The 11,396-nt window shown below is 29.6% G+C and overlaps 2 protein-coding genes across 4 annotated transcripts; one reads left to right on the top strand and one right to left on the bottom strand.

Annotated features, from left to right (window-relative positions):
• Nucleotides 1-2,090: 2,090 nt before the first annotated feature.
• Nucleotides 2,091-4,430, top strand: LOC101259871 (probable ascorbate-specific transmembrane electron transporter 1). The gene is made up of 4 exons (XM_004228700.4): nucleotides 2,091-2,625; nucleotides 3,052-3,100; nucleotides 3,484-3,683; nucleotides 3,869-4,430. The coding sequence occupies exons 1-4, from the start codon at nucleotides 2,458-2,460 to the stop codon at nucleotides 4,115-4,117; spliced, it is 666 nt and encodes a 221-aa protein (XP_004228748.1). The 5' UTR covers nucleotides 2,091-2,457; the 3' UTR covers nucleotides 4,118-4,430.
• Nucleotides 4,431-5,791: 1,361 nt separating this feature from the next.
• LOC101260165 (zinc finger protein 4) lies at nucleotides 5,792-8,885 on the bottom strand. Of its 3 annotated transcripts, none has more exons than XM_004228701.5 (2): nucleotides 8,599-8,885; nucleotides 5,792-6,899 (listed from the first exon to the last, which is right to left on the bottom strand). In XM_004228701.5, exon 2 carries the CDS (start codon nucleotides 6,803-6,805, stop codon nucleotides 6,053-6,055), a length of 753 nt encoding a protein of 250 aa, XP_004228749.1. In that variant the 5' UTR covers nucleotides 6,806-6,899; nucleotides 8,599-8,885; the 3' UTR covers nucleotides 5,792-6,052. The 3 variants fall into 3 exon arrangements, with proteins under 3 accessions (XP_004228749.1, XP_069151571.1, XP_004228750.1); XM_069295470.1 differs by lacking the exon at nucleotides 8,599-8,885 and adding an exon at nucleotides 7,184-8,578; XM_004228702.5 differs by lacking the exon at nucleotides 8,599-8,885 and adding an exon at nucleotides 8,119-8,520.
• Nucleotides 8,886-11,396: the final 2,511 nt, after the last annotated feature.

Below are 11,396 nucleotides of genomic sequence, written 5' to 3'. Positions count from 1 at the left end.
TAACTATTAGTTGACTATTAACCTAAGATGAAGTATAGAGTTGTTTTGTAACAATATGAACGACTTTTTTGTGAGGTAACCATGGTTGTCCTCGTCCTTTCCATGAAGGATATTTTTATAAATAAATACTTTTTAAAAAATTATGCAATACGTGATATTTTAATACATCAAACAAAACACTATATAAAAAAGTCTCAACGTACCTAGTATAAACATTACTAATATATTATATTTTACATTATTCTTATCGATATCCAATGACCCCTAAATTCATTGCACCCGTGGCAAAATTGTCTTATAAAAGTTTACATCACAATTCACAACTAATTACTCTAAGTATATTTAATGGATTATTTTAAATCTACGTACCCCAAATATAAGGAAAATATTTTTGTCATTTTCTCTTGAATTTTTCCACAGTAACCCATTAATCACTCAAGTAAGGCATCCAAGACATTGAAGAAGAAAAGTGAATCAAAAAATGACAAGTAGTCACCATTTATTAATGTGTGCTCACCTTAGTTCAATGTCTATTTTTTGGTAAATAAAGCCAAAACTATATGATTATTTTATTAAAAAATTTAATAATTGTCACTTGTCATACATTTACATGACTATCTAAGTTAGAGAAAAAGGAAGTCCAAGTGGCCTTGAAATGAAAACATAACAAGTGGAGTATTATATTATATAGTATTTACTAAAAGTTAATTATCTAGTTAACCAAAACCACAAATATTGAGTTAAAGAGTTCCACGTTGTAACTATATTAATCTCGATAATCATTTTCTTTTTTTCTTTTTCTTTTAATCAACTTCATTATATTTAATCAGATATTTTAAATTTAAATTATGTAATAAAAAAAATTTACGACAAAAAGTATCGGACGAGTCATCAAAATTTGTGTGAATAATATTATTTCACATTATATTGGTCAAGTTTTATTTAGTACATACTTCTTTGATTAGGACCTTATTATGATGCATAAAAAGGGGTTAACATGTAACAATCAAAAATCCAACAAGGGGTCCATAATTTGGTCCCATCTTTGAAAATTTGACCCTTATTAAGTCCTTTTTAAAATAATAACAATTATTATATCTAATCTGATATTGTTGCATTTAACTAATATTGATAAACTTATCTTCTTCTTTTTTACGGAGAGTTGTGAGTAACGATAAAATTGTCTTCATGTTACATCACATCTATTCATGAGGTGCGATCTTTTCTCAAATCAGGTATGAATAAGGAATGTTTTATACACGGATTGTCTTTATCTCTTCTTTACTTTACTCCCTTCATTGAAAAAGTCTCAAAATTGCAAACAATTTTGATCAGTATTCAACTGATTAGAGCCATGTTAAGTAAGATGAGAGTCGATAGAAGGTTAACAAGCTAAGCTTTCTTAAACAAAAACCCTAATCAAAATACAGTAGAATCAATTGATATTATTTAAATAATAAACTTCACAAAAGCATCTTTTTATGTTTAACAAGTTCTAAAATATATTCAACATAAAACATAATGACAGATCTAGACATTGTTATAAACTACAAATTCTCTACGTAACGTAAGCATATTAAATTCCTCTTTATTTATCAACCACAAGTCTATGACAAATCTAGGAATGAGGTTTCAGATTTAAATATTATCTTAGGAAAAAAAATATTAAATAATTTCTTTCATATGGATAAGTCCTGAAAAACAAAATTACTCCATGAAAAATAATAAATATCTCATAAAATTAGTCTAAAGAGCCCAAATTAATTTGAACATCATAATTACATATATGAAAAATAATAGTTAATCTAAAAGACACGTATTATAGTATTCAAGTCTTTAACCAAAATTTCACTCAAGTTTTACCAAACTTAAGTGTGGATTAATAGGTTATACCTAAATATATTTAAGGTCATTGTCTTACATTAACTATAGGCATTTAACTCTATTAATGTGTTAAGTGTATATATAAAGATTAAATTAAATGTTTTGTTCCCTCCAATTCATTTCATATGCATGAGAGATATCGTCTAACTAGAGATAAAAAAAAACAAAAAAAAACATTAAAAAACATATCTCATTGATTATGCAATGAAGTCATATTGTCTATGTTGTTAACGACTGTTAAAATCACAATATATCTCACTACTTTACTAACAAATTATCTCTTTTGACTAGAAAAATAAATTGAGTTATCCTTTATAGAGTATGGAGGGAAAAAGTAGTTATTTTGATTCCAAACTCAAAATATCTTATTAGTATTATATATTAAACTTGGCAATAAGCAAGCAACCACTTTGGAACTCTTCTTTATTTGCCTATATTTATCATTTATCCCTTTTCAAAACTATCCAAATTTACACTTCTTCTTTTTTCTTTCTTTTTCTTGTTCTTGTATCCTTTTTGTGTTGAAATAAAATAATTGAAAGAATTATTTTTTAAAAAAAGAATCTTTTGAAAATGTCAAATAAGATTAGTAGTTCAAGCTACAAAGTGAAATCTCCAATGGCAATCACAATATTTGGACACTTGTTGTTTATAGCTATAACAATACTTGTATTAGTTTGGCTTTTGCACTTTAGAGAAGGCCTTGCTTTCACTTCATCCAACAAGGCCAAGATTTTCAATGTAAGTTTCTCATCGATATAGTATTTACCGATCACTTTTAAATCACATCTTCAGTCTTAAAATTTAATTTATGATTTCAAATTTTAGAAATGAAAAGGACAATTATTCATGTCCTAGAGCTTTATTTGTAAGAATTTAAAATTTCAAGGCGATGGTTATTTTTTGTTGTAACTTGTAACTAATTGTTGTAGAAATTATTGTATCAACTAACCACCTTTCGACTCTATTTTCGAAAAATATTCTTTGACTAGGATATTAGCTCTTTTTTTAACTAGGCTATTTGAAAAATTCCCCCTAATAATTTTATTTCTTTTCAAAATCGGAGGTAGTTTGTGGGAATTTTTGGGTGTTATTTTTTTTTCTTTCTATATTTTATTTGTTTTATATTTCTCTTGTCCTAATTATTGGGTATTTTGGTACTTGCAGATTCATCCAATGCTTATGGTTATTGGATATGTCTTAATGGCTGGAGAAGGTAGGATAAATTTTTTTCTAACATTACCAAATATTCTTTTTTTAAACAAAATTATTTTTTAATTCTAGTAATATATTTGGTTATTCAATTATCTTTGCTTTACACACTTCCCTTTTTTTTTTTCCATATTTCATTATTGCTTCTTCACTTTATGTATTTTTTAAATTTGATTTTGAAAATATTTTCTTGAGCAAAGAGTTAATCAAAAATTTTATTATCTTGGTAAAGCCCGTATATAAATGCACTATACTGATGAGATCACGTTGAATATGTTATCGTCCTAAGTAATATTAAGTAGGGTTAAGCCCTTTTTATTTATTTGTTTGTTGGTTTGTTTGTTTCTCTTATTATATTAACAATCTAAATTTGGATATTTTGGACAGCAATTATGGCATACACAACAACTCCAACATCAAGGAAAAATCATAAATTATTTCACATGATTCTTCATTTGATAGCTCTTTTGAGTGGAATTATTGGAGTAATTGCAGTTTTCAAATTTCATAATGAATCTGGAATTCCTCATATGTATACATTTCACTCTTGGATTGGTCTTTCCACCATCATTCTCTTTGGTTTGCAGGTAAAAATTAGTATGTCACATTTTATCTGGCACAGTTCGAATTTCGATTCTTTTAATTTTGACAAACTACTAGAAGTCATAATATTACAAGACGTAAAAATTAAAAAATACAATCAGAAAGAAAGACTCATTTGAATCTTAAAATTCAGATATCATGACGATTTTTTTGTTGTTGTTTTTGTTAGTGGATAATGTCCTTTTTGACCTTCTTATACCCCGGGGCGCGATCATCGACAAGATCAAGGGTTGCACCATGGCATGCCCTAATTGGGATCACCATATTTTTCATGGCAATAGTAGCTACAGAGACAGGCTTGGTGCAAAAATTCATATTTTTGGGCCTTACAAGGAACCAAGAAGGACTTATAGTTAATTTCATTGGGCTTTTGATCCTCCTTTTTGGAATTTCGGTTGGTGTTAGTGTTCTCGTGTAAAATTCACAAATAATCACTTTTCAATCTACATAACTAAAAAATATAGTTGTTAATATGGATCTTCACTAAAACTCTACGATAATGACTATTTAAAAAGGACAAAAAATCATGAGATGATGTGGTTATTAGTCAAATAGTTAAATTCTGTTGTAAATATTTTTCTTTAGTGTTGTTTCGTGTGTTATAAAGAATTACTTGGTTTTTGTATGGGTAGTTTGGATTTGTATTTTTTTTTCACTACATATTTTTTTTCTTGTATTCATGTCTTGTATTTAAAATGGCTATGTAAATAGACTCTTTTGTTTCTCCTTTAGTTGATTATGTCAAGTGTATGACTATGACCTTTCTTTCGTAGTTTTGATCGATTGGATATTTTCATCACGACTAGTAGAGTGTATGCAGACCTTATCTCTATCTTAGAGTTGAGGTAAAGAGGCTGTTTTTTATAGAGATAGACCATCGGCTCAAAATTATTAAATTAAGGGAACTTATATTATTTTTGGTATCATATATATATGGTACATAATCATAAATTATTAAATAAGGAAACTTATATTATCGTGACAGAAAATAAATTGTAATTATCAAGAATATCTTATTAATAAATAGTGCGGATATGATTTTATTGCATTGATTCTTCTCTCATAAAATTTATCAATGATTTGAGATCGTTAGTATTGTATTTCTCGAACCAAGATATTTGAATTTGATCTTTACGAATAATTCACGAATTTGGCAGAATATTCGAGATGAGTCTTCAAAGAATATAGTCTCCAAGAATTCTAACGAGAATCAAATTTATTTTGTAGAATCCTAACATAAATCTCCCACAAAATTTCGATATTCTCCCTTAAATTAAAGTCGCATTGTTATAAGTTAAATCCAATACTAAATCGGACTTGCAATAATTAATCCTAACCAATTAAGAATGGGAAAGTTTTTACTTTTCATTATATATATATTCCTTAATCTTCTTCTTATTGTTGTAATTAAATTTCAATTTTGTTATAATGGAAGCATATTATTATGAAAGTCGATGATATTTATGGAATCAGAATGTTTACTCCATCACAAATTTTTCACTTTTCAGAAGGAAAGAGCTAGATCGTCTTATTGGCGTTTGGAAATCTACCGAAAAAATGATTAAATTTTCGATCCTACTACAATTAATTCTCGATGCAACGTTGACAAAAAAGGCGTAATATTTGTCATGATGTTTAAGAATCAAAAACGAAAACATAATGATAATGATAATAATAATGATGATGATCAAGATGATGAAATGCAAATTGTTCAATCTCCACAAGGAGTTCATCTTGATGATCATCACCTTTAAGAGTATTGAAATTATTGATTATTGGTTGTGTAATTTGTCATATTTAAAACTATATGTATTACGTAATTTCTCAGAATAAATTGTTTGTTTGCAAACAGAGAATATACGATCGATATTGTTGCATCACTAAAGAGGAAAAGAGATTGTTTTAAGCATATGAATGGCAAAATTTGATTAAAGGGTGGCATGAACCACCTTACATTAATAAACATTCATGTTATATACATAAAAAATAATTATAACCTTATGGTATAATTTTCCTATTAACAAAGTGGCATGAACCACCTTTTATCTGATTGAACTAACAAGAAATTAAGAGGATATAAGGGTATCAATAGTATCCCAAAAATGTGAAAAATTTCTTTATGATGTTGTACAAGTTATATAAACAAAGTTACTATGAATTTTAAAGCACATTTCAGGAATAAAAAGAGTCTAACGCGATAAAACTCGAAATCTCAATTCAATGTAAGACATTCAATCAATCTCCCTGTACAACACAACGCGAATGTAACACAGTTACAACGTAACAACGCGTTTGTTTTTTCCGGAAAAGGAGGGATGTCGAAATAGATATAGAAATGTGAATGGCAAGAGTGTCACAATTTCAAATTCAGGTCAGGCAATGATGGTTGTGTATTAGGTGGTGGAGCCATTGGTACAAAATTTATGTTGGACCTCTGACCTGAATTAAGCACGACGTTGCTACCGACTCCGTCAACTTGACGGAAGCTCCCGGGCCAAAACATCTCCATGTCATCATCCTCCATGTATACTGGCACCCCGAAATAGCTCTGTTCGAATCTTGCCCCGCCTCTAATAGCATGCATATGCCTTTCTTGTTGTTGAGAGGCACGTTGATGTACGGAGGCATGAGCTTCGATGCCAAGTGATCGATATGGGGATCCGTGAAGGGGGAGCGATGCCAAGCTAGCGTACCTCTCTGATAGCATTCCCATCCGCATCGCCCTCTTTGCTAGAGTTCTCTCCCTCTTATGTGCATTTTGATGTCCTCCCAAAGCTTGTGAACTATAAAACTTGCGCCTACAAAAGTTGCACGAGAATATCCTCGATACTTGTGCAGCTGGAGGATGAGGCACTACTTCACTGCCAGCCTCGGGATTGCCCTTCGACTCGGTATCAGCACCGCTGTTGAAGCCAAGAGTCAAGTCAAGTGTAACGGCTTTCGACTCCTGCTGAAGATTGAGAGAGTTTGTCAGACAGGACGAATTGGTCGTGTTATCCTTGTAAGGATCAGGAGAAATTTCTTGGGCAGAAGTGTTGGAGGCAACTTGGCTGCTGCTGACTTCGGACTCGTCTTCCGATTCAAGATTGAAATTCGGTGGCTTCATGCTGCTCCCGAAAAAACGCAGTGCAAATTTGATACTTAGATAACAACAAGTCGAAAAATAACTGAGCGGTGATGACTTCCAGTCCTTGACTAACCTACAGGTATACAGGGAAGTAAATCATTTTGTGAATGACAAAATAACCTCCTCTGCCATGTGTTGGTTAGCAAAACTCATGGGGAAGCCAGAATTTACCAATTGAGTTCAACATATGACGAAAAAGAAAACACACAAAGAAGTCAAAGGAGTATAAGAAGAACACGAGAGTATTTGCGAGGTACTTAAGCAAACCAAAACCAAAGACAGAGTATAAGTAAATTATAATGTAATCAAGTTCCGAGCTCGGACAAGCAAATCATGTATTTCTCTTCAGACTAGTACCTAGAATGCTAGAAAGGTGTTTCGACGACCATCTCAGAAAGCCAGAAAACTTGTTCATTCTTGTCTTTTTCTTTAATCATCACCTCTCTGAAGTCTGAACTAGCAACAAAATGTTTATATGTCCTAGACTACAATTTACGATAACTCAAACAAAGCTTAAAGACTACATGTTTTTAGATTATTACATTCTACTCAAATCTTCAAGATTAATGCTCGAAATAGAAGCGGACAAGTTCCCTACATATCAGAAGAAGAAAAAGAAAAAACAGTCTTCTTTTCAGCGTTCAGTGTCAAGGTTATGATGTTAACATAACTTACAGAAGGCCTGCAAGTTACCTATGCTTTGTCGTAAGCTTAATATAGTAATAGCGTGAAATTCACTTTGATAATCATTTTTTTTGTTCCAAATATTCTTGAACTCCAACCAACTGTGAGTTCATTAGTAAGCAAATCTCATTAGTTCTACTTTTCCCAGAAATGATTTCACAAACCAAGACAACGAACGAACAACTAACAGGAGATAATTACCATGTTTTTATTACATTCGACAACAGAAGACCTATTTGTATAAATAATCGACACTTCCTTCCACGGCATGATACACTAATTTGACCATACAATAATGCATCTTGAACCTTTTAAAACGATCCAACTACGCTAAAAAGTATTTCGGTCAAAATTCCAGCTAAACTGCGTCCACTTGTTTTGTGTTACTCAAGAAGCTAGATGCATAACGGTAGGTCGGTGGCTAACACCGATCCGATCAAACCCCCGTTTGAGAGAAATGTACCTCATCCCAAAATGAACACAGAGGTTATTTTTGAAAGACTCTCAGCTCAAGTGCAACAAATCAACTAATCTAATCGCAATATTACAAAGAATCTAAAAACTTCTATTTGTGACTAAAAGTTTTCAAAAAAGGTTAGGAATTTTACTGGCTCAACTGTCTTCTTCAATCCAACCAATTTTGCTTTCCTTCTAGTGGGATCTTATCAAAGTTCAAAATTCAGTACAAAAATGAAGAATTTAAAGAAGGCAAAAACAATACTTCATTTTTCTCCTTTGGTGAATATTTCTAAAAAAGCAGAATTGCCACAAACACAAAAAGAGCATACGAGAGTAACGTACGCAAACCTTATCTCTACTTTTAACAAATTAGAGAGAGACTATTTTCGATTGACCATAAAGTCTAACCAACTAGTCATATAACAACATATATAAGATCCCAAATTGATTAAAACCATATAAACAAGAACCATATACAACTACATATCCACAAAAATTAAGCACAAAAAATTTCCAAATTTTACAAACAAATTAATATTAAACTCAAAACAAGTATATACACATCTAGGGGGGGGGGGGGGAATCAAGAAAATAAAAGTGAAATATCAAATCTTGAAGAAAAAACATACCTTTTTTCTCTTTTTTAATTTTATTGATGAATTTTTCAATGATATGACAAGACTTGTTGTTCTTCTCCTCCTTTGTGTGTGTGTTTTTAGTTTTTTACTAAATATGGTGAGGCAGAATTACAAAAGATAACAGAAAGAAGAAAAAAAGAAGAAGAGGAGATAAGATCATTAGATATAGAGAGAGAATGAGAAAAAAAAATGGTGGGATGTCAGAGAAAGTCAGAAAAGAAATGAGATATAATACATAGTATATTAGTTAGTACTATACACTATTTTTGTTCTTCATAATCATAGCTGAAAAAGGCATTTAACAATAAAGACAGAGGAAAGAGGTGTGGGGTTGGGTGGGTGGGTGGGGAAAATAGTGTTGGTAGGAAAAATAAGTTTGTGTTCGTTCGGATATAAAAATCGTGAAATTTGATAAAGAAAAATTATTTGAAAATGAATGTTTTTGGATTTTTACGAGTGATATATTAGAGTTGAAATTGTGAAAATATTATAATAAAAATAATTTTTAATAGAGATAAATGCACACATTAATAAAATATTAATTAAGTTTTCTTAGATTTAATATCACTAAAAATTTTAGTGTTAATTATTGCTATAAATATTTATTTAGTGACAGTTAAGCTAATAACGTTATTATCGCCATTAAAAATAATTCAAATAATATTGAGAAAAAGGTGAAAAATATTCATGGAAAAGGATATCTTATGTGTTAGAATATTTCATTAACTTATTTTTATCCAATCACTAATTTTTTTCAGTGAAAATATTCAATGACTAAAAAAACTAAAAAACTTTCTATTATTTTAGCGAAAATCTATTTTTTATCATATTTTTTTACACTGAATCAATTCAAGGATAAAAATAGACTTTATTTCTCATTGGTTTGCAATAAAAGAAACTCATATCTTTAGTCGTAAGTTTTTATATGAAATAACTTATTTAATCACTTAAATAATCGTAGATGACTAAATAATACTCATTATAAAAAATTATCTTATAAAATATATATTTTTATAGCACCAACTAAAATGAACCTGATTTAAGTGTACATTATTAGTACTTAAAAGGTCCCCCACAAAAAAAGAGAGAAGAAAACAGAATCCATTTTACATCAATCAAGTTAAAAGAGCATAAGATTCTGTTCAACTTTTTCATTTAACTTGTTGAATGGAAACCCATAACATCCCCATTCCCCCCACCTCTTGTCCTCTTCTATCTTTCATTTTATTTTTTTTCCAAAAATTATAAAAAAAAATTCAATTTTTATAATATACATTTCAATTAATAAAATATCTAACTTTTTTTTGAGTGAAATATGTATAGATTCAATTTCTAAGTATCATTTTAAAATAATTTTATACTTCTGTATCGAGCCGATATGAGCTGGCTAGAGACTAGAGAATTGAGATTATCTATATAATTTTTTTAGATGAGATGATTTTACTTCATTAATTATAGTATATATGAGAGTAAATTTACATTAAAAATTTTCAGCCTCCTCCCTACTTTAAGGTTTATTAGGAACACCTAATTAAATAGAGTATAGTAAATCTGTACTGATTTAATTAGATATAATTAATAATGTAGATTATCAAAATGATTGAAAGAACATAAGAAGTCGAGTTTAGGGCTTAATAGCTTGGAGGTGCGTTATGAATTTTGATTATATCAAACTTACAAAGTAAGTAATTGACTAAATGTATAAAAAAATGATTTTGTAGCTAAGTATTTGTCGCAACAAACAAGTGGATAGTTCACAATTGTTTGAAGTTGTCACGATTTAAAATTTATAAATTATGATAATACTTAAATTTAAAAATTTAACTACAAATTTCAATAATTATTTTACTTACTTTGCTTTCTTTGTCGTTTACGTTTTCCTTTATTTGAATTTATTACATTTGAGTCAAGAATTCTTCAAAAACAATTTCTCTATTAATCGTAAAACCTGAAATTTTACTCTATATATTGTTGGGATTTACTGTTGTTGTTGCAACCCCAATTCCACCCCAGCCCCACATTATTAATATAAATGACAATGTATAATAAACAAAAATTGATTAGTTAGATCTTCTAATAATGTAAATTGTAAATCAAAAAATAATAACTTTGAGGTATGTCAAGACTTACTAAATATGATTTTCAATTATACCATCCATACTTAGTAAGTATTTGACTAAATGTCAAAAAAATAATTTTGTGCCTAAGCACTTGCTTGTCACAAGAAGTACTTAGTTATTCATGTTTGCAATTATCAAAGACTCAAAATTCATCAAGCCATGATAACACCTAAACTTAGAAATCCAATTACAAACTTCACTAATTATTTTAGTTGTTATATACTTGTTTTATTGTTTTTTTTCCCTTTAACTATACTTGAATTTGTTATATCTGAATAAAGCATTTTTCAAATAACTCTCTCTATCAGTAATAAAGTCCGTATATACTCAATTTTTTTTCATATTCTACTTGTGAAATTTAACTCCGTTGAGATAACTCTACCCCCTAACCCCACCCTACATCCAATTAATCATAAATGTTGAAATCATAGATGTGATGTTACATTCATTATTTATATATAACCCATATAGCAACATACCACATTTGATGGCAACAAGCCACATTGCAATTAGACAAAAGGGCATGGACCACAGACAGTCTCTATAAAGTTGTGTGAACAATTTTTTGGCAGATTCCATTCAACAAAATGTGCTCATCTCCATTCCTAGGTTTAAAAGTTTATATTATTATTTTTTATAATATAAAGTTTTAAGTTTATAGTAGCTCAA

This window comes from Solanum lycopersicum, chromosome 1 (assembly GCF_036512215.1).
Source record: "Solanum lycopersicum chromosome 1, SLM_r2.1".
Classification (NCBI taxonomy): domain Eukaryota; kingdom Viridiplantae; phylum Streptophyta; class Magnoliopsida; order Solanales; family Solanaceae; genus Solanum; species Solanum lycopersicum.
Note: the sequence above shows the minus strand (reverse complement) of the source record. Positions and strands in the feature narration are given on the sequence as shown.

Coding starts and splice junctions, on each gene's coding strand:
- LOC101259871 (XM_004228700.4), top strand. CDS start 2,458: ATGTCAAATAAGATTAGTAGTTCAAGCTACAAAGTGAAATCTCCAATG. Junction 2,626..3,051: donor ACAAGGCCAAGATTTTCAAT/GTAAGTTTCTCA, acceptor TGGTACTTGCAG/ATTCATCCAATGCTTATGGT. Junction 3,684..3,868: donor TCATTCTCTTTGGTTTGCAG/GTAAAAATTAGT, acceptor TGTTTTTGTTAG/TGGATAATGTCCTTTTTGAC.
- LOC101260165 (XM_004228701.5), bottom strand. CDS start 6,805: ATGAAGCCACCGAATTTCAATCTTGAATCGGAAGACGAGTCCGAAGTC.